Source organism: Spermophilus citellus, assembly GCF_964194105.1.
Source record: "Spermophilus citellus genome assembly, chromosome: 7".
Classification (NCBI taxonomy): domain Eukaryota; kingdom Metazoa; phylum Chordata; class Mammalia; order Rodentia; family Sciuridae; genus Spermophilus; species Spermophilus citellus.
Window position 1 is genome coordinate 49,544,643 of NC_138188.1, and position 26,317 is coordinate 49,570,959.

At 38.3% G+C, this 26,317-nt stretch overlaps 1 protein-coding gene across 1 annotated transcript in view; it reads right to left on the bottom strand.

The window, feature by feature from the left end:
• The window catches only part of TIPARP (TCDD inducible poly(ADP-ribose) polymerase), a 30,121-nt gene extending 8,036 nt beyond the window's left edge, over positions 1–22,085 (bottom strand). The window contains exons 1-4 of the mRNA XM_081301129.1: positions 21,386–22,085; positions 18,513–19,473; positions 1,582–1,750; positions 179–339 (exon numbers count right to left, since the gene is read on the bottom strand). Of these exons, the coding sequence (XP_081157255.1) occupies positions 179–339; positions 1,582–1,750; positions 18,513–19,426 (1,244 nt within the window). The 5' untranslated portion in view covers positions 19,427–19,473; positions 21,386–22,085. The remainder of the gene's footprint in view (positions 1–178; positions 340–1,581; positions 1,751–18,512; positions 19,474–21,385) is intronic.
• Between the last annotated feature and the right edge of the window lie 4,232 nt (positions 22,086–26,317).

Consider the following 26,317-nt stretch of genomic DNA (forward strand, 5'->3'; position numbering starts at 1 on the left):
GATACATCCTGTTTTCAATGTTAATTGTAGCTTACCTGAACTCGATATATTGGAGAATTAAATCAAAAGAATAATTCAGAATTTCACATTCTAGAAGTAACAACCAAGATACTTAATTTAAAATGTTTCACTGGCATTCAGAAGTATATTTATACGAGACTTTCCATTGGACACTTACTGTAAATATGGAAGCATAATAAAACAGGAGCGGAAAAGTGGTCTCCTTTTTATTTCTCTCCTGAAGAATGAGTTATGGAGAATGTAGTGGTTGTTCCACATCATAAATCGGACCTCTTTCAGACCCCGAGAGTTGGCTTCTTCAATCAGTCGAATAACAGACTATGGAGTAGAAAACAGGAGGTAAAGAGAAAGAAGTTAATAAACAATCACCATAAAATATGAAAACAGTTAACTTCACTGTTATTGCCAGAGGAATTTCAACAATGTACAATGGATCAAATTCATTTCTTTTATATATAGGATCTCCCCTCAAAGATACAGAGTAGAAATATACTCCCTATTGAGAAGAACATAGATTTCTACCTATGAAACACGGGAGGCCCATGGCACTTCCTCTATTGTGTTTTCCACCTTAATGATGTCCTAGAGATTTTTTTTTTTAATCTTTCTTAAGGAAATTTTCAGAAGGGGAAGTAAGTGTCAAAAGTTCAAAAACACCAATTAAGTTTCAAATCTGAGAAACCTCTGATAGGTAGAACACAGGAAGAGTTTAAGTTTTCTAAGAATACGTTTTAAACAGGCTATTTATTACTCTGAAAGATAAATGAAGGCAGATACTAGTGATTACTTAAAAGAATAAGAAAATTTTAGTTCAATAACACTAAATAAAGTAGAGAAGTTCTCTCATTCTGCAATGCTGAAAAGAAGTAATCAAATTGAAGAAGTCAGATCTGTGGAATATGAAATTAGTCTCTAAAGTTCACTTCAGGGTGTTTTGATGCCAGGTTGTCATTCAGAAGCAATGTAAAATATTGTTTTAAAACCTTCTTTTTAAGTGATGAGCTAGTTTCACTATCTCAGACAAAGGATACATGAGCACATAGGACAAAATTCCAAATAAATTTATATTATTGCCTGACCACAGCTTAATAAACAATTTTAAGTACTTCTTTCAGGGACCTGAGAGTGACTGTTTTTCTCAGGGTTCTGAAATGTTAATCTAATCTCTATAAATCCAGGAGGCAGACACAAAGTTACACAAATTTTCATCTCATTAAAATCATTCTAATTGCACCAAGTCTAAATACTTTATCACGATAGTACAAAGATTCTGGGGAGAGTATTTTAGTTCTCTGATAATAGTAGCATTCTGTGTATGAATTTCAGATTAATGAAAATAAATACATTTTCAGAAAAATGGAGAAAAGTTTTACCTGTATCAAAGACTCTTATATCAAGAAGCTCTGTAATTATGACCTGTAGTTCTGCTTAGTCATTGTCAGAAAGGAAGAATAATATAACAGAGAAAGACAAAAACAAAACAAAACCCAACTCAAATGTATGGGGTTTTTTTTTTTTTTTTTTTTTGGTTTTTTTTTTTTTTAAAGATCATGTAAATACCTCAGGATATTCTCTCCATCCAAAGTGGTCTCTACAGAAGAATTTCCAAACTGTGTGGTAAATAGAGTTGACATTGCATGAGGATGGTGTGGATAGCCTTCGTAGTTGGTCAAATTCAGTTGTTTCATACACATTCATGGCATTCAAATCTGCCCAAAATTCTTGTCCTCTAAAAAGACCCAAGAAAAAACTGCTAAATAGAAATATCCATCTGAGTGGAAATTAAAATATCTAGTACAGCCTGTTGTAGGATTTTTAAAACTTGCTTTACTTGGAATAAAAAGATATTCTTGGTTGTTTTCTCAGTATCCATTCTCTAAATGCCCTTACCTAATAAGGGCCAAAACATCCAGGCCATAGAGTTATGGTAGAATTGTCAACAGCATTACTGGCCTAAACTAATCATTATAATTCCATATTCCAGTTCCCAGCAAGGTGAGTCAAACCCTGAGTGCAGGTAATCTGGGTGTCAGTCTGAGGATGAAGCTGATATAGACATCCAAAAAGAAAACAAAATTTCTCTGGAAACTAAGCCAACATTCCTAATCCACCCAAAACCAATACTGTGTTTTATTCTTGAGTAGAAAAAAATGTTGGCAAAACATGAAGAGAAGATGATGATTCTGAATTATTGTGAGGGTAACTATGAGAATATTTTGCCATTTTGTTATCTGGTCTATAACTGTTGAATCAGCCCTTTCCAAACATCACCATATTGCTGGCAGGGGAAGTCCCACTACATAATTAGTTTCATTTAAAATTTAATTTATAATGCATGACCCAATTAAAACATGTATTTACTTTTCCTCTTTTTTTAGTTTGAGACACAGGTCTTGCTAAGTTGCTTAGGGCCTCAGGAAATTGCTGAGGCTGGTTTCAAATTTGTGATCCTCCTGCCTCAGCCTCCCAAATCACTGATTACAGGTGTGTGCCACAGCACCAGGCTTGTATTTACTATTTTTGGAGGGGAGGGACAGGGGTGTGCTGAGGATTGAACTCAAGGGCACTAAACCACTGAGCCATATCTCTAGCCCTATTTTATATTTTATTAGAGACAGGGTCTCACTGAGTTGCTCAGCACCTTGCTTTTACTGAGGCTGGCTTTGAACTCCAGGCTTTGATCCTCCTGTCTCAGCCTCCCAAGCCACTCACTGGGAGCCGCTGAGATTACAGGTGTGCACCACCACACCTGGCTGTATTTACTCTTTTTTTTTTTTAATATCTTTATTTTTTTTTTTATGTTGTGCTGAGGATTGAACCCAGTGCCTCACACATGTGAGGCAGGCACTCTAGCACTGAGCCACAACCCCAGCCCCCTGTATTTACTTTTTAATTAAACATTTCATCTAATATTTGAAATATTATTTTAGGTAACTGGCAAAGTGTCCATTTTCCTCCTCTCTTCTCTTTATTAAGTATGCTTGAAAATTTCCCTAAGCAAATATAAAAAATAAAATACATTAGAAAATAACAGCATAGCTATCAACAAGATAATTAAGTTCCTGAATACGTTCCTCATACTCTCCCTTCTACTGAACATTTCTAAATGGTTGTCTACAAAACTCGGAATACTCCTGAATGAGCAGTATTCAGAACAACTGGGACATGTAAAATTCAGGTGTTGGGCCTAAATTATTTTCCCAAATAACTTAGTTCCTTTGCTGTAATTCATGATTTTGGAAAGTGTATTAAAATTTTTATCTGCTTGCTTTGTTGGTTAGTGAAACACTTTTCAAACTATGTTTGGTGTACTCATTTGAAGGACTGTGACATATTCTGTACAGAAAGAACTCTGGTGTGAATGTCTGAAAAACACTTGGTTACTGACTGCAGCCTCACCACAATCCTTTGGAGCGCTAAGGAAGGTCCTGAAGTGCTAGCAGAAAGCCTTCCAAACCTACCACCAAGGCTCTCCCTTTTCCTCATGAATGCCTACTAACATCTCTCAATACCCCTGACAAATGTCAAGGAAAATCTACTTCTCGCCCTTCATCCTGATGTAATTTGTAAGTCAGGTTCTCTATGAAAACAATTCAGGCCAAATGCCCAATTGATGTTACCAAAAAAAGCATATAACTTATAAAAAGAAATATATTTATTTTAAATATATCTTTTTATTTTTATTAAGCATAGACAATAACATATAGCTTAAATCACATTTGATCACTGTTTTGTTTAAAATGACTTACAGTAAATAGTTATAGCTAATTTAAAAGGGAAAATGTTTCTGGGAAATCCTAAAAAAGAGAAAGAAAGAAAAAAGAAAAATTCTGAAATTTGGAACTCCTATGCCAAACCCCACATCAAATTGCCTTAAATAATTTTTATGGCCTTTAGGAGACCATGATGTTATAATTGAGAAGAGAAAGACAAATCTTTCCCTGTCTTAAGGCCATTTTGGGTTTCTAACCACATTTGTCCCCTTTAAGCTTATTTCTCATCAAATGTTCCCCGTTATAAGTTAACAAATCCTATTTCCTTTAGGAGTTTTTAGAACAGCAGTCATTATGTTAACACGAATAAAACCAATGTTTTTTGCTGTTTAAGTATGAGATTTCATTTTGGACATCATGCTAGCAATTTCTATGCACGCCTGTATTATTGAAACTTCACAGATAATGATTTGCATGAGAAAGACATCTACAACTGCAGCTTTTGCTACATTCTCTCTGAATTTCAGTCCTTTGGGCATTATGAAATTTCTATGACAAATCCTAATTTACTACTATCAACTTTCTTTGGGTTGATGATCAAAGTACTATTTTAGCTGTATTTGATTTTCAATGTGCAGTTCTAGACCTAACAGAGGCAAAATAACAAATTTGAAAAACATTAAATTATCCTTTTTATAAAATTAATTTTACCACCTGCTTCCCTTAAACAGGGAATGCTTTAAAAATCCAAAGCCAAGATTTTCCTCCACAATTTGCATCAGTATAAACGTGTGCATTACTGTTGCCCAACATTCAACATCCACCATTCTTCTTTATCAAATTACTGCTTCCTATTATCAGAAAGCAGTTAAGAGTCATCTATGTGTAGTAATGGTAATGGTGGGATGAATCGGGCAATACATAATGAATTAAACAGATGTAGTCCCTGCATTCCAGGGGCTTCATGAGAGGAATAGTTAACACAGTATAAAACCAGAAGCAGTTTATTTGCCTATCTAAACTCATCAGTGGTAAATACATAAAAGGGAATAAGAGGAAAAAGAATAGACATGCAGCATTATGGGAAAGAAACTAGTTACTGGTGTCCAGGAATGGATAAAACTCAGGAAAGTAAGATGCTTCACTTTATCAACCAAGAAAGCTTTCTGTAAGAGAAAAGAATTTTAGGAATTTAAATATTAGGAAACATCAATGGTGAGTAAAAGGTTGTATCAAAGAACAAGAATAGTTTTCCAAGCACTTTGCTTCTCATAAGAAGGGAGTAGTTTAGACAGCCAAGGAGGAGACCTTTTGAACAGGGTAACTAGGGTACATAAGAAAATGTGAACCAGGGTGTAACAGGCATGTGAGAGATGTCAGGCCATGAGTTAAGGAGTCTGCCTCTCAGAATCTTCAGGTTGGAATATTATGAGTATTGAGCAGATAGGGACAGAGAGTCAAAGTAGTAAATATAGAGTGTGTGGAAACTGTGCAAGAGAAACAGTGCTAGAGATTGGAGAGTGTGGGAGCAGTGAGGGTGGTCTTTGTAAAAGCACGGTGCAGGGTTGGGATTGTGGCTCAGAGGCAGAGTGCTTGCCTAGTATGCTTGAGGCACTGGGTTCAATCCTTAGCACCACATAAATACAAAAATATTGTGTGCACCTACAACTAAAAAGTAAACATTTTTTTTAAAAAGCAGGGTGCAATAATTCTGGATAATAATTCTATCTGGCCTGAGGGCATTCCTACTTCTAGATGACCAGAGAGAAGTAACGGAGATAGTCACTACATAGATCAGTTTAGCTTTCGCTAAATATATCATGTGGCTAAATCAATCTGTATTGTTTTACCTCAGATTTAATCCTGCTATGAGTCAGGGGAGAAAAAAAACAAAACCTTGCTTTTGCTATAAAGAATGGACTGAAACTGCTGAAATATTAACCATTGTTTTCACAAGCTTTGCCAACTAACACACCACCACACATACACTGTAAGAATCCAGATACAAGGTTCATTTAAAATTTTGAAAAGGGCACCCGTTCTCATAATTTAGATATTTTGTGACAGTGTTTCTCCTCTTACTCAACAAATATCTTCACATACTAATTAGGCCAACATCTTCCAACACATATTACCAATATACAGAGCTCCAACACCCACACTAAGTCAGAAGTATTCCTCACACATCATTTCTTTTTTTGTTTCAGATACTAAAAGAAACTGAAAGCCTACAATAAGGACAGGCAGCTGGAATGAGAATCAGAACCAATAAAGAAACAGGTGTTGAATGAAACAGAAATCAGTACACAACTACTTACTAGGAGAGAGACAGTTCCTAAGTTTATGCATTTGGGAGCTCAGGAAAGAACATAACCACTGTAGGCAATAGTATCTGAATACCAAAAGGAAATGTGATCATTTTTAAAGCTAAAATAATCTTAAGTAGACACATGATTAGGTAGTGGGCTACATACTGGGGATAGGAGAAAAAAGGTAAAAGGCCACAGAGCGCTAGCTAGTCTAGCAGGAAAAGCAAACCCTGTGGCATATGTGAAACATGGCCTATAGATCTGGGAACAACTCAGAAGCAGATGCCTTACCTCTGCTGGGAGAGGTGACAGGAAGGGTGGTCAAGGGACATCCAAAAGTAGATGAAATGTGTGTTCAGTCTAGTCAATCACCAGGAAGACAGGGGAGGCCTGGCCCTACAGGTAGTGACTAACATGCACAAGGAGCGTATTTGAGTAGCAATGTGGCTCATATAGACAGTCAGGGTGTCCACAGGTAGAGGAAATAAGACAGAGACTGGACTGGAGAGTCTGGCTGGGCCAGGTAAGGAATGGCTGAGGCTGGATGCAGTGGCACACACCTGTAATCCCAGCAGCTCGGGGGAGGCTGAGACAAGAGGATCGTGAGTTCAAAACCAGTATCAGCAACGGCGAAATACTAAGCAAGTCAGTGGGACCCTGTCTCTAAATAAAACACAAAATAGGGTTGGAGATGTGGCTCAGTGGTTGAGTGCCCCTGAGTTCAATTCCCAGTACCAAAAAAAAAAAAGAAAGAAATGGCTGAATGCTGGAGGTGAAGAGGTCAGAACTAGACCCTGTGAACAGCAGGAATCATGGGTGGATGTTCAACAACTTTCACACTTGCCTTTTATAAAAGTCATTCCAACAGTGGTGATGTGGAGGACTAATTTATTAATATTTGGCAAGAGAGGATAAGAAGAGGTGAGGAAAGAGACTCATTTATTTATTGATATTTATTCTATGCTTAGCTATTTATAGCTATTACAACTGCACCCAAGACAAACGATCACAGAGGACTAAGGAGGCAACTGCAGGGGTGATTTGCAAAGTATTTAAGAGGACCAAACCGCCTGAAAGGCAAGTACATTTGGGGAAGAGCACATAAAGTCCAGGATGTGTCCCACATCTCCAATCTAGATGACTGGATAATGGTGCCATTAAGTAAAACAGAAATTTTTTAAAAGAGGCGGAACATGTTTAAGTGGGAAGGTGATGTAAATAAAATATAGAACTCAGACTTTAGCAAAGGCCAATTAAGTATAAACTTTTCTGAATACCATTCTAGTTAGTTTTAACCAGATCAGTTAGACTTTGGAAACTTGGCATCCTGCCTGTAAGAGTAAACTGGTTTCTACAAGGATAAACCTGTGACCTTGAACTATTAACATACCCTAAAAAACTAACCAGTCACAATTAGTAGGCCTTATATTATTACTATGATGTAAAGTGAAAATGTCTCCCCACACCAACAGTCACAAAACCATAGAATGATTAAGTGCACTTTGGAGAGTATTCAGACTCTTCTGCTACTGGCTGGATACAGGCTTGGCAGATGAGGTATGTTTGCTGCTGCTAAAGAAATTTCACAGGCACACAAAATATAGTAGGCTTTTGATACCTGGCTTTGATGTTTCAAAACTCATTTAGTAATGCTTGGCTATATCTGGCAGCTTATACTTCCCTTTCAAATATGTTACAAAATGATGAGAATCAAAGCCATGGTATATACAATACCAACATTTTGCGAAAGCAGTGTAGTTACTAAACCTCACAGAACTATATACTCATAACTTTCTGCTTTGGAAACATAGTAACTGACAATTATTCTGTTACTAATAAAGACTTTTGCTAACACTGCCTCAAACAAATAGAACAAAACTATTGGAGGGGGTAATAAAACTTATCCATAAATGTTTACATTCGGGGGCTGGGGATATGGCTCAAGTAGTAGTTCGCTCGCCTGGCATGCATGAGGAACTGAGTTTGATCTTCAGCACCACATAAAAATAAAATAAAGATATTGTGTCCACCTAAAGCTAAAAAATAAATATATTTTTTTTAAAAAATGCTTACATCCAGTGCAACATCTTTCCATGTTCACCAGAGGTTAAGACTCTAATTTCTATACAACATTGGGGTCCTGGTAACAACTGGATTTTTCCCCTTTTCATCTGTAAGTAGCTGCAGGCAGACATACTCATATATCAATACTGGGAGTTTATATCAGTACACTTACGGATCTCAGTAGTTATGGGCAGACTAAGAATCAAATGTTAACTGAATTAAAATCGGCCTACCTCTAAGAAAAGACCCTGATTGATCTAGTTAAGATGGGATTACCGAGGTTTAGATCACTTGGTAAAACTATTAACATAAAAATCTGAATTATGGATTTAGCTCATCTTTCTAAATATCTCAATAAAAGACTTAGGGGTAGGTAAGAGTATTAAATGCAAATCAAAAGTACTCAAAGATTTCATCTCACTCCAGTCAAAATGGCAATTATTAAGAATACAAACAGGGGCTGGGATTGTGGCTCAGTGGTAGAACACTTGCCTTACATGCGAGGCCCTGGGTTTGATCCTCAGCACCACATATAAATAAATAAATTAAATAAAGGTATTGTGTCCATCTACAACTAAAAATTATTTAAAAAAAAAAAGAATACAAGCAACAATAAATGTTGGCAAGGATGTGGGGGAAAGGGTACACCTCATACTTTGCTGGTGGGACTGCAAATTGGTGCAACCATTATGGAAAGCAGTATGGCGATTCCTCAGAAAATTGGAAATGGAACCACCATTTGACCCAGCTATCTCACTCTTTGGTTTATACCCAAAGGACTTAAACAAATCAGCATACAGTGATACAGCCACATCAATGTTTATAGCAGCTCAATTCACAATAGCCAAACTATGGAACCAACCTAGATGCCCTTCAACCGATAAAGAAAATACATGTGTGGTACACATACACAATGAAATATTACTCAGCCTTAAAGAAGAAATGAAATTATGGCATTTTCAGGTAAATGGATGGAGCTGCAGAATATTATGCTAAGCAAAATAAGCCAATCCCCCAAAACAAAGGTCTATACACAGATGCTAATTCACACTGAGGGGGGCTAGGGAAAAATAGAGGTACTCTGCATTAGACAGAGGGGAGCAAAGGGAGGGGAGTGGGTATGGGTGTAGGAGGATAATAGGACATTATTACTCTATGTACATATATGATTACATGACAGGTGTGATTCTACATCATGTATAATCAGAAGAATGAGAAGTTATACTCCATTTATAGATGATGTGTCAAAATGCATTATATTTTCATGTATAACTATTTTTAGAACAAATTTTTAAAAATGATTAGACAAAATTCTGGCTGTTGTGTTCTATTGCCTTGGTCCCTCCTGGAACATTGTGGAAGCAGGTGAATTTCTGAGAAGACAGCCAGTTACTGAGTGGGACACTATCTGGAATCATATTTATCTGTCTGCTAAACCCTATGTCTGATTTACAAAATGTGAGACATTTAATCTATTGTATTCAAGTCATTCCAGAAGAGAATAGAAAAAAAGAATAAGAAATAGGAGAGAGAGGGGAAGTAGGTAGTTTCCTAAATGAAAGAATACCTGATTTTTACATTTGTATAATTGCATATTCTCCAGAAGAATGTAGGTATCTAAACAAACATATAACACAGCTAGCACAGCTTATTCTCAAAAAGCTTTGGTACTAAGGCACTGGCCATCAAATTCATGAGAATGTTTTGTTAACCTGCTAATAAGTAAGGCCATATGTTGAACCCCCTACCCACCACTGCCACACATGCAACCACTGAAAGCAATTACATTACCACACAAGGAAAAGAGACTGTTAGGCTGGCTTTTTTTTTTTTTTTTTAATTAGAAAAGTAAAGATCAATGCAAAAGAACACATATCCACAAAATGCTTTCTAACAAGATGTGAATAAATCTGAAATCTTATGTAAGTCTTAAATAAAAATTATACTTACGAGACTAGAAGACTCACTGCTACCTATTTATGAAGGCATGGGATTAAATTTTGTACCCTGAAGATAACCAGAAATATCATACAGTCTTAACTGTGATCCAAGTTTAATCACATGTCCTGAAACTTGTAGAAGGTGACTACAGTGAGACAAGCTTCAACTGTGGACTAACAAGGAAGTGAAACTTAAATTCTACAAGAACAGCTGGAAGAGAAAGCAGACTGGTTTTTAAAATTTGTGCTTAAAAATTTCATAACATGTCTTATACTACCTTAAATTATGCAGTTACAGCTTTTTAGGAAAATGAATCTTCCTTTTAAAATGAAATATTTTTAAAACTGAGAGGTTTCTATCTTACCTCAAAATAGACCAAAAATGTCTCTCCCTTGTATTCAAGGCACAAATACTGATAACTTCAATTTTTTTTTAATTTGACAGTACTTAAAGAGGACTAAAATTTTTTTATATAAAACTTTCTTACATAAGTATAAAATCAATAGTATAGTATAGCATATATAAAATCCTATAACATGCAAATGTAAAATGCTTAAATATGTTGTTTCCAAATAACCTTAAGCAATTCAGAACTCATTTACACATAAACAAAATACTAATTATAAAAATTATCATAAAACATCCTCTACTAATCTCTAGCAAGATCTAATCTATTAGCTTAATTTACTTCTGGTTTGACACTTAAATTAAACAAATGACTGCTTTAAAAAGGTTTTACTCAGAATTTTCTCATATTTAATAGTTTTATCTTCCTCCCTCCCATTAATCCAGATAAATTTAACTGGTCAGTGAAATAACTGAAAATATGTTCACTAATGGCTTGTTATGTATTGGTGCTGAGAACCCAGAGATGAATAAACAGCTTGTAGTAGACTTTCCATCTGACTGTAAACAAACTACATCAAATTCATCAATGATAGTTATTCAAGTAAATGGGGTGGGCAGTTTCCCACTGAAAAGATATTAAGAGATAGATGTTTTTCCTATCTATGTTTGGTAAACCATGATCACCTTATCTTCAATCAGTAATTGTTTCTGGAAGAAAGAGAGTCTATAAACCAAGATTTTCCGAAACATTAGTCTAAAAATTTTTTGGATATTAAATTAATCCATAGACCACTTCACACTATGCTACTGATGTCTGGCAGCATTTGGATAATCAAAAATGTCAGAAAGCAAGCAAGCAAAGCTTCTTCAATTTCACATACTCTTCCCAGATTCAAGGATGTCTTTCTTCTATTTGGATGAGAATTAAATCTGAAAGGCAAATCCAGCATTTCTTCAGTGCTTAGTTTTCCTCTCCCAATGCCTGGAAATGAAAGAGCTAAACCAGGTGACAGAAACCTAAGAACAAAGCAGCAGGAACTTATTGAGGGTATTTTATGCAGTTTGCCTGCTGTCTACCCTGATCAGCTATGGGAGTAATGAAGATCACAGGGTGAGACCACACTCTGAAAGCACACGCAATAGAACAAAGTTCACCCTTGGGCTCCCCATCCTGGCCATTCTTCACTACTTCAGTGCTAGTAAAAATTTTAAGCGAAGAACTCTATGGCCATATATCATATGAGAAGGGACAAAATAAAAATCCCTTAATTAATGCAAAAAGAGGGAACAAAAACCTAACGTAATAGAGAAATTCCTGTTACACACAGCCTAAACATATTTTCCATCATTATGAATAGTGCTCTTTCAACCAACATGACACAAACTCTTCCTCATGCTCAGGAACAATACCACCAAGACAGAGGACTTTTATGCATACAAATTTACTGAACTCTTTTTCAGATAATTTAGTCATGAGAGATTCCTACTATGCTCCTTACACAACTTTTTGTGGTACACACAAGTCGAAAGTCACTGGTTTCTGCAGACCAGTGTGAAAGGGAACAGTCACTCTAGCATTCTCACTCTTACAAGAGCTTATCCTTTCATTGTGATGACCATGCAAAGGCCCTTTAGTGGTCAAGCAGTTGTTACCAGTAAACGGCAGTGACCAGAGAAGGACTGAAAAGGGCCTGAGGAGTCAGACATTTTGTTGTGTAGAAACAGCAAATATTAATGCTTAGTTAGCTCTCTTCTATGCTTGTCTTAGTAACAGTAACTGGTTAGGTCAGGAAGGAAAATTGGAAGTTTCACACTTGACAACTAAAGTTTATTAATATTATCAACTTCTAAACTGAGGTTCCAGATCACAGGACTGTTTACATCAACTATTTTTGTACAGATTATATATATATTTACAAAATACCAAGTTGAATAAGTGATTTTACATAAAGTTTGCAAAAATTTCAAAATGTATTTCAGAACGTATCACTTGTAATTTCAAATTCTTCTACAAAGAAGGAATTAACTGCATTAAAAAATATGAGGCTTGGGCTGGGGTTGTAGCTCAGCAGTAGAGTGCTCGCCTAGCACATGTGAGGGGAGCACCACATATAAATAAATTAAATAAACATTGTGTCTAACTACAACTAAAAATAATTTTTTATGTAAGGCTTTCAATTATAGTTTCAGAATTTAGGCTGGATGAGGTTTAACACTTGGAGGAAGAAATTTTAAATAGGGGAAAGACTATATGCAGTATAATTCCTAGGAAACACTTAGGTAAATAATCTAAATATAAAAGCAGGCATACATTAATATAAAAGTAAGCAATATTTAGTTTAGTTCAAGAAGTTCCTTCATGTATGAAATGTGGTTTATATGCTCCTAGAAATTGTGAACTTTAGATGTATTTTATTCCTTTGTACAGTCTGTGTTTGTGGTGTTGCAAAGTACAGTTCAACCCAAGATCTTAAGACTATTACCTAACAATTTCAAACCCAGAATGAAACAGAAAATGGCTCAATCTTCAGCCTTCTCGTCTTTTTTCAAAGATATAAAATCACTCACACTGCTATCTCAAAACTCTCAGACTTAATATAAAACCAGAAGCTCTACTACTTTTACAGTATTTTTTTAATTTACCAGTGTCCAATATTAACCACCTGTTCAGAAAGTTGTGTAAGAAAAATCATAACTCTAAACTTCTATTTCATTTTCCTTTATAAAAATGTTATACATATGAACTCAGTTTTCCTCCCACAATTCACTAGTAGGAGTATGATAATTATTAAAGGTTGTTGACATAGGTGAAGAGGACCTGACTTCCTATTTAAATGCAATTCAAAATCATTACCAAAGAATGAAAAATCTGGGGTCTCAAATTATGGGATGAAATAAAAAACTATAAGAAGATAGTCACAATTTCAAATAGCTGGATTTTAGCAACATTCCTCCAATAATCGAGGTCTATTAGCGAAAAGCAGACCCCAAACCCAGAATAAACCGAAGATCACGACCATAACCACAAATACACAGAAGATTTTCCAAATTTACCTTTGCTTTATGATAGAATGTACATCTTAGAATCTAGAAATTCTGGTTTAACAAGAAATAGGAAATAGATTTACAGGACACAGCAGAGTTAATCAGTCAAAAGTAGCATTTTTTGCAAGCCCACCATGTGCAAAAGATTCCTTTTTATTATTTATAAAAAGTAAAAAAATAAAAGCTTGGGACCCCATTCAATGATAAAATACTTAACATATCATGCAGTTATTTTTAGGAACTGTTAGAGAACCTTATAAGCTACTTCTTCCAACTAATTTAAGTCATAAATCTTTGCTTTTGCAAGGTTCATTTTCATTACCATAGATAGACATCAGGAAAAGAGTGACCCCAACCTGAAGCCAGGTGACAGCTGCTTCAAAAAGTCTAATCTGCTTATTGATGAAAAGCAGAAAGGGAATAAATGAATGATTGCTATTGATTCTCATGATAGCTCTACACAGACCCAGGGACTTCTCTAGATTAGTATAGATAGAAGCTAATTAGTTTTATTTCATATGTAAATAGCAGCATAAAGAAGTACAAAAAATAATTCATTGGACTGCTTTATCCGAGAGCACAAGGCACACATTTTGAAAGTCACTTCAAACACAGTTCTTGCTTATGGAGCTCTCTTTCTCTTAGGCAGGAATTTTTAAAATAAATCCAAACTCATACAGCTGTGTATATTCAAGAAATACCAAAAAGTCACAAGGCATAGTAAGTTTCAGCTGTTCTCTTCTCTCCAGTGTTATCAATAACACATAATGAATTAGTTCATACATCATCGCAGCTGTGCAGGCCAGGCTAACTAGGCTAATTTAACTATTCTAGTACAGTTCAGTCAGGAGCTTGCTCTAGTTTAAATTAATTCACTCTGAGAGTTACATAGACTACAACAAAAAAAATGCTTTCTACCATCATTAATATAAATTTCTCTTTTGTCTTTTTACATAGTTTCTATGAAGTTATTTAATGGGACTGTCTCTTGGACAGATTAAAGAGACTGCTAAGAGCAATTAGTTATCAAAATCGCTCAAAAACTAAGGTTATGACAACACTCTAGGTTAAGCCTTAAACAAATAAACTTTCTCTTTTATCAATAAACATTAACTCCAAAAGAAAAGAACTCTGAGAAAAACTAACCAGAGATTCACAGTTTGCAATTTTCTTCTTCACTCCTACCCTCTTCCTGCAAATTCAGAGCTAGAACAATAGTCATTGCATCACTGGAATTAATCACTAGTCATCCTTTAAACAGCAAGTAATCTCCAAAAGATGGTTTGCAGTGTATCCCTTTCTTTATGGGTGGCAATAACCAGAAAACTTCTTGCACACTTTGAAATGAATGTAACGTGAAACCAATGGTGATCATGGTTGCTGAAAAGATCTATACTGCTTCAATATTTCAACTATCCATACCAGTACTGGAGTACAGAGATAGCAAGGCTCTTTCAAAATCCCAACATCATCTTTTAATAAGGATGAGTGGCTAAACTGTTAAAGACTGTTTTCTTAATGAAAAATACAACATTCAGTGTTGTTTTCTCAACTGCATATTTGGAATTTGGAAAATCTTCAAGGCCCATCCCATGAAGAAATAAAACTTCAGCATCAAATCTGGGGAGTTCATACATATTTGACTTTGATGTTGACAATAAACATCTATAGATAGAATATAAAAGCAGAGTGAGAAAACAAAGATGATTGTATCAAAATTTAATTACAATGAACCAAATAAGCACTTATTACTGAAATCCTTTTCTACGTGTTTTTAATATCTAATTATCTTGCCTAAAGAGCTGTTTCCTTTTCAATTTCATTCTGACAAAGTGAACACTATATATCTAATTTAGAGTAACATAGATATTAAACCCTCACATTGTTTGTGAAGTAAATTAAAATAATTTATCTGCATAGTTTGAAACTATGAACTTTTGTCTCTGCTAGGGAACCAGACCTATGAACTTTCCCCAAGTTCTACATAATAAAAATATTGTTATATTGGGACTGGGGATATAGTTCAGTTGGTACAGTGCTTGCCTCACATGCACAAGGCCCTGGGTTCAATTAAAAAAAAAAAAAAAAAAGATGTTGTTATAGTATAGAGACTTACCAAATCATATGAACTATTGAAAACAAGTAGGATAAACAAATGCCATTCATTATTCACTGTTCCTGAATCCAAATACTACTGGGTCTGATTTGGACATATAAGCAGCTGAACACACACTTCCTGGTTATGTGCAATCTGCACAGATAGACCAGCTCTACAGGCCTGACCACAGAGATTAATAGCTTTTGCCAAATAATGTGGTAACCATGTGAACCTGGGCTGCTCCAGCTTGTTTGTGAATCTCTCAGCAAGGCTCAACATGCCGTTATCTGCATCTTGTTGCCAGGAAACACAACATCGCTTTGGAATACAAGGAAAACCAGGTTGCAGTAACCACAGGTCAACTTCCCAAAAGCCTAATTTTTGACACTTAGCCATTTACAATCTTTATTTCTTCCTGTTCAACAGTTCCTACTTTTTGCTATTTTATCAGAGCAAGACCATATACAATATTAATAATGATTGTAGCCACTCATACTTTTTTCCCTCTCCTAAATGTCAGATAAACATTAATTTACTTGATTAAAACTGATTTGGAAATCAAGTGCCAACTTCAACCATTTTATAAATTGAGCCAACAATGCATGCTTTGGGTCTTGCATCTATTCTTCAGCAAATACTAAAGGCTAAAATACCCAATATGCTGATGACCCAAGAAGTCCCAGATCTTCTGGGATCAAAATAACTGTCTTGCGTTTGCTCATGGTAACAGAATGTAATGTAGTGCATAATAATCCTGCTAGTTTCTTCCTGAACAATTCAATATAGAAACCTAAGTGTACCAAGATGCTCAAGTACTAAGCAGACTGGAAATGTGCTTTGAAAGAGTGAAGTGGGAGGCTACTGCTCTGCAGAATTTTGCAATTTGGAGATGGAAAGATTAGAGTGGCTTTGAGAGTACGTACATAAAAAATTAATTACCCTTGACACAGCAATTAGAATTGCTAGCTCAGGGGCCAACACAGGTTTTGAATGATACCTTATTAAAAAGATTTTTTAAAAAAAATGAAAAATGTTTTTCTCTTCCAATGTTGGCATTAAGAAATAAGGGCTGGGGTTGTAGTGCAGTAGTAGAGTGCTCGCCTCGAATGTGGAAGGCACGGCTCGATCCTTAGCACCACTTAAAAATAAAATAAAGGTATTGTATCCATCTACAACTAAAAAAATATTTTAAAAAAAGAAGTAAGTTAAAAGGACTTAGCTTTATAAGATTTTTGCAACCCAAGCAAAATTCAAGTAGAATCTTGAATGCATTAAATCATTAAAATAACTTATTTATAGTAAGGAAAACTAAATTCTTGACATGACCTTATTTTTATCCAAGGGGTCTTCTATATTTCTTTAAACTTGAGCCTTAAACTATTTATCATCTTGTTCCGCACTTCTCTTCTGAAACAAGATGCACAGTTCCAGTTTCATGATAATTAAGTTGCTAAAAAGACATGGATCTGGGCACTATGTAAGTGAAATACTGAAACTCTAAAAGAAAACCACTTAGTCAATACTAAACTGGGACCAAAAGTTAAAATAACCAAAAACAAAACAACAAAGCAACCCTAATATCAACAATGCTCTGGAACCATGTCAGAATACAGAAGGTTGGAAACAAGACTAAGAATTTGACAACTTGTAAATGGTTTACTGCCACCATTTGATGACTCTCCAGACCCTTGGGTAGTGTAACTTAACTTTTTCCTGTTAACATTTGACCCTTAAGGAAGTTTTTCCTCTGGCCTCCTGGGTTAGGATACTCAGTATAATTCCCCTCCCCCTGTGGGTTATGCCTCTTAGTATCAGGCCAAGCCACTCATTATTTATGATGTTAAAGGTTGCCCTAAAGGTCTTCAAAGTCAGATACCATGGAAAGTGCTCTAAAATTTTAATCCTTTCTCTTGATCAAATACAAATATCTATTAACGTCCCACACTTTAACTCCTTCTACACTACAGGAAAAACAACTTAGAAACAGAAAGATGAATGTACTATATACAGCCATTTTTGCATATCAAATTTATAAGTGGTAACTATCATTCTCCTCATTTTAAATAAAATTCAGTTACACAAAAATTAAAATGTGGAAATGTAAATTCCATGTCAGTGAATACTGCTTACACAGCCATACTAAAAGGACTGAATTATGTACAAACACATCTTGCAAACCAAAATTCAAGCATAGTTTTTATGAAGGTGATAAACATTTCCATTAAAATAAATCCTCCCTTTACTCACTGTAAAGACTCTTCCAGAATTGAAAAGAAAAAAATAAAAACTGAATTGTGGAAACTTAGTAGTAAAATGCTTTAAGGAAACTAATAAAAGAGATTTAATGTATTCTGGCATGATTCAGAAGTATGGGAGGAACTTCTGAATCATTCACAGAAAAAGTGTTTGTACTACTAAAAGCGAAAAAGGCCACAAATATCTCCAAATATTTTCCTTTAAAAAAAAGTAGCAGCTACTCATAGTGCATTCTATTGTCGTGTATAAATAAAACAAATTTTAAAAATAAAATAAAAGATATGCCATTGAATATAAAAAAGTAGTAGCTACTCCACACGCAAAAATTTAAAATTAGACAAATTAGGTATTGATTATGTTATAATAAGATTTATCATGGGATTGTCTTTCAAAAGCAAGTTTTCCTGTGAGATTAAATTAGTACTTGATATACAAAATTCAATATATGTGCAACTTCTCAATCACATGCACACTGAACGAAATGACATCTGAATTGTTCAAATCATAAAACCTTCATTGTCAGGTTTGATAAATAGCCTGCATTCAAGCATCATTTTAAAAAAAAAAATCAAGATAGAATAAAGCCAAAGGAATAACAACAACAAAAAAAGAATGAAACCTATACAGGTTTTAACTACTGAAAGAAACTACCATATTTCAGCCTTTTTACATTCTCTAAAGCATTTAGCAGTTTTTATAATTTGTCATAATACATACCCGTACTTCATTCTCATTCTATCATTTTCTGGATTACAATAAAATCTTTCCAAGTGCTCCTGAGAATCATTGGATACACTCTGCCACTTCTGAGTAGTTGTCCTCTTGATCTGCCAATGATATGGTAAAACTGTGTGATGCTTCAAACAATCCCTGCCATAAATACAAGTGCCTTGCAGAAATTCCATGCAAATTTCAATTCCATTCTCTTGGTGAGTGTGGTACTGTAGCTGGTTTACCAGCTCAAACACAAGGTCAAGGGAAGCCTCCTCACTCTTGTCCTGGAAGAGCTCAGTACTCAACTTATCACTGGTGTCCAAAATGTACTGGATTGTAAAACTGTTGTCTTGGAAAACCCCTGGAACATAATCCATGACTTTGTCTATGCAGTCAGGGCTAGTAGGAATATCACTTGAAACCGGATGCAAAAGATCAGTCTGGAAGTGCCCTGCTGTTGAATCAGCCACCGTCCCACTGATGGTTTCTGGTGGAAAGCTGTGATCCTGGATTGGAACCACTTGTTCTGGAGCATCAGTGGAAGGATGGGCTTCCGGTATTTGGCCCCCAACATTTGTCCCATCAGGAATCAGGACAGACACATTGTTTTCTGCTGTTGGACACGGTGGATTAATTTCCAGGGGTTTTTTCACCATAGGTTCATGTAAACTGCTCTCATCTCCACTCTGGTCTCTAGATCTAAAAACCCCATCAAGTGATCCAGATTCCAGCAAAGTGTTTAATATTGGTCTCAAAGACCTCAGGGTTCCGGTTCCCAATCTCTTCTGATCTGGCTTTTTCTTAAAACAAGTCTTCAATGGAGTGATCTTCTCAGAGAGTCTCATTTGGCATGAAAAGTCATCAGGAGGAGAAGGAGGCTGCACTACACAGTCTGGCTCAGGTTCGGTGGTTTCCATTTCCACAATGTGAGTAAGCTCCAATTCCTCTGCAGGGTCTAAAAATCCTATCAGGAAAGTAAGAAAGATGATCATTTACAAAATGACAACTGAATCCCATTCATTCATTAAAATGTTTTGTTGGTCTGTGACTAAGTCACTGAAAGTACTCCTCCTGTGCTATATTTAGTCTTTACAGGTCAACTTTAACTTAAGAAAGGAAGGCTCCAAAACAGCACAAGCTATTCAAAATCAAAGCACAGGTAAAGGCAGGCGAGAAAGAATGCCTTTAAACAAGACTTTGGCATTTATTTGTGGATTTAACAGTTTGAAATTCTGCTGGGTATGAATTTTTATTGTAAGGCCAGGGTGGGATGAGATGAGAAATAGACACAATTGTGTCTAGATGAAGACAGCAAAGAAACCACACATCTCAGCTTTGTGGTTCTCTTACGTTGTTTATGTACCATCCGCTTCATGAGTTGACAAAAACTTGGTTTCTTTGTAGGGGAAAAAGTTCAAATGAAAGATAAACTTCAAAGTTAGTGAATTTGGGGGTGTGAGAATACACACAGAAAACAAGGAACTATCAATTGAAGTGTTGTTACATGGGATAAACCCAGGAGCCTGTTAAACATTTCCATATTCATAAAGTTCCAATATACTCCAAGAATGTTTGCAATCCCCTGAAAAACATTACCACTACTGAGAAGGAATATCAGGCCTTTAGTTTCAGCAATAATCACACTGCATAGTGTGTTAAAAACCAAACACAACTACATTATGGGTAAACGTCTAATTTTTATATTACAGAAAGGCAGCATAAAATACACACCCAAATTTCAGATTCTGAATGAACTCCTGAAAGAAATTTTCTTACAAGAATCAGAATCCTTGAACAAAAGTGAAATTTGAAAATATTTACTGAGATTGTGCCAGGTGAGAAAAATAATGAGCAATTAATTCTCTTCTCTTGTCCAATAAACTGAAAGAGCTCTTTGATGCAAAGGCCCATGACTTAATCAAGTATGCACGGTAGGTGTCCAGTACAACGCCCAGCACAATGCACACAGTGGGTGTCCCATAAATATTTCGTTAGCTGAATTAATGAAGAAAAGGCATGCGTTAAAAACTTTGTTCTTGGTTGCTTGTAGGTCAAAAACAAAAACTGAGTCCCGAGAAAAGTAAATATTCAAGTCCTAATTAGAGAAAGTCATTATCTGTAGAAAATGAACAACCGAACTTAGAAACAGAAAACACGGAGCACGGTACATGACAAAGTGCTAGCCTAAGTGCAAAACGAAGAGGTGGAGGAAGGAGCGTTCAGTGTGAGCTGGCATTGTTAGGAAAGCTTCGCGAGGCAGGGACCTGACACGAGACATAAATCAACTGGAAGGCAGCCAAGCCAGGCGTTATTATTCATCCTCCGGTGCTCCTGCCTCCAGGCACAACTGGCACAGCCCTCAGTATTCCCTGCGCACCCGGAGCCCACGCACGCACACCGACCACTCCCCCACCCGCCGGCGCGCCCGAGGACGTGTGCGTGCACACTCACTCGCGCTCCCACCGCCGCCCGGCCAGCCCGCGGCGCGGCGGGACCCCATCCCCATCAGCCGGCACCACAGGGACCAGCGGTCGAAGGACGCCGGTGGCCGCGCGCCGTCCGCGCCCGCCGCGGGTCCGAGCGGCGCCTCCTGCCGGCCACCCGCCCGCTGCCCTCGAGACCGCCAGGAGCCGCGCCGGACAGCCGGCGCCCGGCAAGCAGCAGGCGCCCGAAGTTCTGGGGGCGGCCGCCAACTTCGCGCCGCAGCCGGCCGCAAAAAGGGCGGCTTCGGCACGTCTACCGTTGCACATCAGCCGGCGACAGGCGGAGCGCGCGGCCGGGCCCGCCGATGCCGCGCCACGGGCGGCCAAGGCAGCCGCCGGAGCGCGGCCCGAGCGGCGCCGCTATCCCGCCGGGGTCCCGCTGCCCCGGCTTACCTCAGCGAGGGCGGGCACGGCGGAGGGCCACGGCGGACTGTGGGGGCTATGGTGGGATCTGGCGCCGGCGTCTAGGAACCGCGGGTCAGCGACGCGGCGAGCCGCGCACGGGCCATCCCGCCGAGGACAGCGCGCAGAACGCCGCACCGCTCTCTGGCCGGCTCGCTCGCTGTCACCTCGGGCTCGGCTTTAAGCGGCTTCCGGTCCCGCCTCCCGCGGTCGGGGGCGTGGCTGGGGCGGGGCCCTCAGGGGGCGGGGCCGAGGCCGGCGCTGGGGGTGCCGGAAAGGGGCGCCGCGCGTGCGCGCTCACGTGCTAGCGCTGAGGTCCGCTGCGGTTCTGCGTTGACGCCACGAGGGGGCGCGGCGGGTTCGCTAGCTGCGGGCGGACGCAGGCTCCCCTCGGTGGGACACGGCTCCCGCTCGCCGGCGGCTGGGTGGCGGGCTGTGTCTCTCCCTGCCTCCTCACCCGCCGCTGCTGGACCCGAGGAGACGCATCGCCGCGGGCGGGATCGCCACACGGGGTCGCCTCGCGCCGGACGCCTATCCCGGGCCCTCGCCGAGCTCACCTCCGAACCCAGGGCTGCAGCTGCGCTGTTTCCTGTGTTGCAAAATGCCTTGATTGCGACTCCTGACGATGACTAGATTTTCAGTTTGGAGCACAGAAACACTACAAGCTCTTATAATCTCCACAGAAGTAAGATAATAGAAGTGTTCCAGCACACGGAAGCCTGGAAGAAAGGAACTGGACCCAGATGGTGCGGTGGTTCCGAGCCTCCGCCCCGGTCTAAGCCAGGGTGGTGTCCCCAGCAGACTTCTCAGTTCACATTGCATCAGGGCAGGTGGGAATGGTAGGGGAGGATTTCAGAGGCCAAAAGGTAAAAGACAAGAAACTCTAGGTCTAAAGCCTATTCGGAGACAAGATCTCCGGCTCGTCTACTCATTCGTAGACTTGCCTGGGAGCAAATATTTGAGTTTAACTCTGCCATCTTACGTTTGCTTTATATTTTTTTCTCTTCTACTCTGTTCCTTTACTTTCCTTTCATGCCTTCGTTCAGACAATTCCACTCTCATCAACGACTAGGTTGTTAAACATTCCTTATGCCTTTACTAGTGTTTCAGTTAATTACTGTTCAGAGCACCCCAAAAGGTACTGCCTTTAAACAATAAATGTTTTGTTAACTCGACTCCGGAGTCTGGCCCAGGAATTCAGTGGGGGTGCAGTATAGGCAGCTCATCTCCACACCATGATGGCTGGGCCCTGGCTAGGATGGCCCACTAGGGCCACATGTCTCAGAACACAGCGATAGCTTTAGAACCTCCTAATAAAAATAAGATGACCATGAAGTGGGAAAGAAGGTGGAAGGTAAGAAAGCTGGAGCAGAAAGAAGACTGTTGGCCTGTCACTTCTCCTCCTGGCTGACTTAGGCTTCCTCATGGATGGTAATCTTAGAAGAGGGGCATTCCAAGAGAGCAGGCCTCTATAAGCAAGCCTTTACTGGCACCGTACTTCCTGTGTCATTGGCCAAAAAGCAAGTCATATGGCTGAGCAGCACCAGTATGGGAGGGGACCACACCAGGCCCTGGATATGGGAGGTATGGTTCATTGGGATTACTTAGGTTACGGATAGATTACCTTAATGTAATTAGAGATTAAAAATTACTTCCAGAACCAGACACAGTGGAATGTATCTGTAGTCCTATGTGCTCAGGAAACCGAGGCATGAAGATCAATTGCTCCCAGGAATTCAAGGCTAAGTGTGTGTGTGTGGTGGGGGCACACAATGACAAGGGACCAGAATGTAGCACCTTAGGTTAAAATCCTTCCTCAGGCCCTGAACTGCCTGCCCCCTTGAGGCAATTGAAAACTAGTTTCTTAACCTGTCTACTACTGCTTTCTGAAAATTAATTGCCTTAAAGTGAAAAAATGGCACCAAGTTCTGAACTCAACACTTGAATTTAGATTCCTCAGATTATACTAAAGTTCTAATTGTTCCAGAATGGGTATAGTAACCATTGCCTATAATCCCAGCAACTTGGGAGAATGAGGCAGGAGGATTGCAATGTTGTGGCCAACCTCAGCAATTTATCGAACTCCTGTCTCAAAACTAAAAAGGGCTTGGGATGTAGCCCGGTGATGCAACCCCTGGGTTCAATCCACTCTACCAAAAAGAGAAAGAAAAGGTATTCCCCACCATGTCCACCTCAGGTATGATTCATAGAAGACAATGGAATAGGAAAATCTTACAGAAACAGAAACTTAACAGATTGATTGACCAAGGCAATAGAAGCCTTGCTGTAATTATTTGCTATGTATTATGGTCCAGTGACCACTGCGTGGTTCCCATTTTCTCTGTTTCTGAATGAGTGTTGTCAACACCTTACCTTGTTCCATGTCCAAGCTAACTTATTAGGACTGAGGCAGATTCCTTTTCTTTAGATATTGATTGCTGGCTATGCAGATCCTCCTTCTCCGTGGGGAGTACCCCTGACATCACCAGGACTCTTGGATCCTGGACTCACTTCATGGCAGTGACTGTATGGCACTCTGCATTTCCCTAGGGAGAGAACTAGTATATTCCTTGTATGAAAAATGAAAAGAAGGTTGAACTAGAGAAGATACCTGCTTGTTGCCTTTTCTGATTCCCCACCCCCCCGCCCTTTTTTGGAGTCGGCTGGCAATGTGCTGGCTGACACATTCCTTTCCCTAGATCCCATGGGTGTGCACGAGATGCAGTGGGGGGACATGTGCTCAAGATTTCCAGGAAGGCACTTCCTTTCCTAATACAGAGCCACCTCTTCCGTTTCTTCTTTTTCTCTCTCTCCTGGAATACTGACCTGCAGATGGAGATAGACTTGCGTGACAAAAATAAAGGTGAATACCATGTGGAAAATATGAAGATGAAAGCTAATGATGCCGGGACAGGAGAAGGAACCTGAGCCACTCATAGCATTCTCAGGCAGCTGCCGAACCTGGGAGTGGCTACTCTTGAGTTATTAGAGTACTCTTGAGTTATGTCTGAGAAATAAGTCCTCATTCGTTTATACTATTTGCTGGTAAGTGTAGCTGAATGTAGTCTTGGTTGACTCATGAACTGTTGTAAGTTACCTTCTGACTAGTTTTCTTGTCACGGGCTTTACCAGTTAGATAGTAGCATGACTTGGTATGTTGCAATACAAGAGCTGTTGCTGATTTCATAGTTATATCAAATTATCTGGAGATTAAAACATTACTAAAGAAAATATAGGAAGTAGAGAGAAAAAATAATACTACCCATAGTTAAATGTCTCATTTTAACATTTTGATATAGTTATATTCTCTTATTTTATGGTTTTTTTTTGTCATTATTGGATTATTGTATATTTATGTTATTTTACCTAATGTCATAAACAGCTTTCCATGTTAATACACTCTTTAAAACAAGTAGCTATTTAATATTCCAGGTAACTATAATATGTTTTGCTTATCTGGTTCCTTGCCATGAACGTGGCAATTCACTCAATTTTGTTGTTGTTTTAATTAATGGATTCACTGAGTATCACTTGACTACTGCATTCAAAGGCCTGGCTTAAGTGTTGTAAGTGTGTGTGCTAAGATGTGGCTCCTCCCTAATGTTCTTCAAAACTGCAAAAGACACACACCTATCTGCCATACATGACTGTATGCTGTCACATAGAATGACCTTTTCTATGTGCCTATTTTTTATATAAGCTATTTAATTCTTTTTAATTATGTTGATAGGATGGAAATGTGTTAATTTCAAGTTTCTTTTTATTTCTAATTCTGTCATCCTCGTCTGCTGGATTTGCCTTAGCATAACTGATGGGTTCATTAGAGTATCCCAGTGAACCATTTATTCACATGAAAGCTTAGACTTCTTTCTTGAAATTTCAAGGCCTCCAGTTTTCATTGTCATTAACAGAAAATTATATCAAGTGTAAATATTCTGTTGCTTTCTGTTCTCACAATTATTAGTAATAGTTAATTTCCCAACATCCTTCTGCTGGGAAGATTAGTTTTGGTTACCACACCAAGAAGGAAACAGTGACTAAGGTGATTAACAGAACACAGTGAGAGACCTGAGATTTGAAAACAGAAGCTTTGTCCTCAGCATCACTGTGCTGAGATCACAAATGGTGCACCAGCAGTTCCTTTTCTGTGAGTGCTAAGTTCAAGCTATAATGTTTGCTGTGGCTGCGTGTAAAAGGGTAATTTATTCTTTCCCTCGGAAGAAGTTTACATGTGCATGGAGCTGATATATCCAAAGTGAAAGAAAAGTCAAATTTTCTAGGCAACTGAATTACTATTGTTTTTGAACATAAAAATCTATGATTAAAAAATTTGTCTTGCAGTTATTAACAATGGCCAACTCCTGGAACTTACCTGAATGGAAGACTTCCTGTTTCCCTGAGAGGGACTTCTGCACCTTTGGGATTCTGCAGCAAGACAAGATTTTTGGCTGAAATTAATTTGCCTTGAGTGAGTTTTAAATAAGGTGTTGGCAGGAGGAGGTTGAAAAATATTATTCAGGAATATATCAGAATAACCAAAGGCAAGGAATTTAATCACTTGATTTAATTCAACATTCATAGATTTAGAATCTATCTTAAACATGCTTTGATAGCTGTAAATTTACAGTTCACATCTTTACGTGGTGATAGAATGTTCACTTTGCAGACCATTTTCACATAAGAATATGTCTCAGGTGTAATCTCTTCTCTTGTGAAACTCGCTTTTTTTAACTCTGCCCTGGTGAGATGGCAGAGGCCCTCTGGTTGGAAGAGGTGAGAAAGTACCAGGCCTAGTAGAAAATGGAGCAGATAAAGTTTGAACAGGAAGAGTTTTAAAATGCAACAGTGAGTTCACAGCCTCTGTGGTTTCGTGAGACTTGCATTTGTAAATTGCCTAATCTTCTATGGAAATGCCTGTTTTCG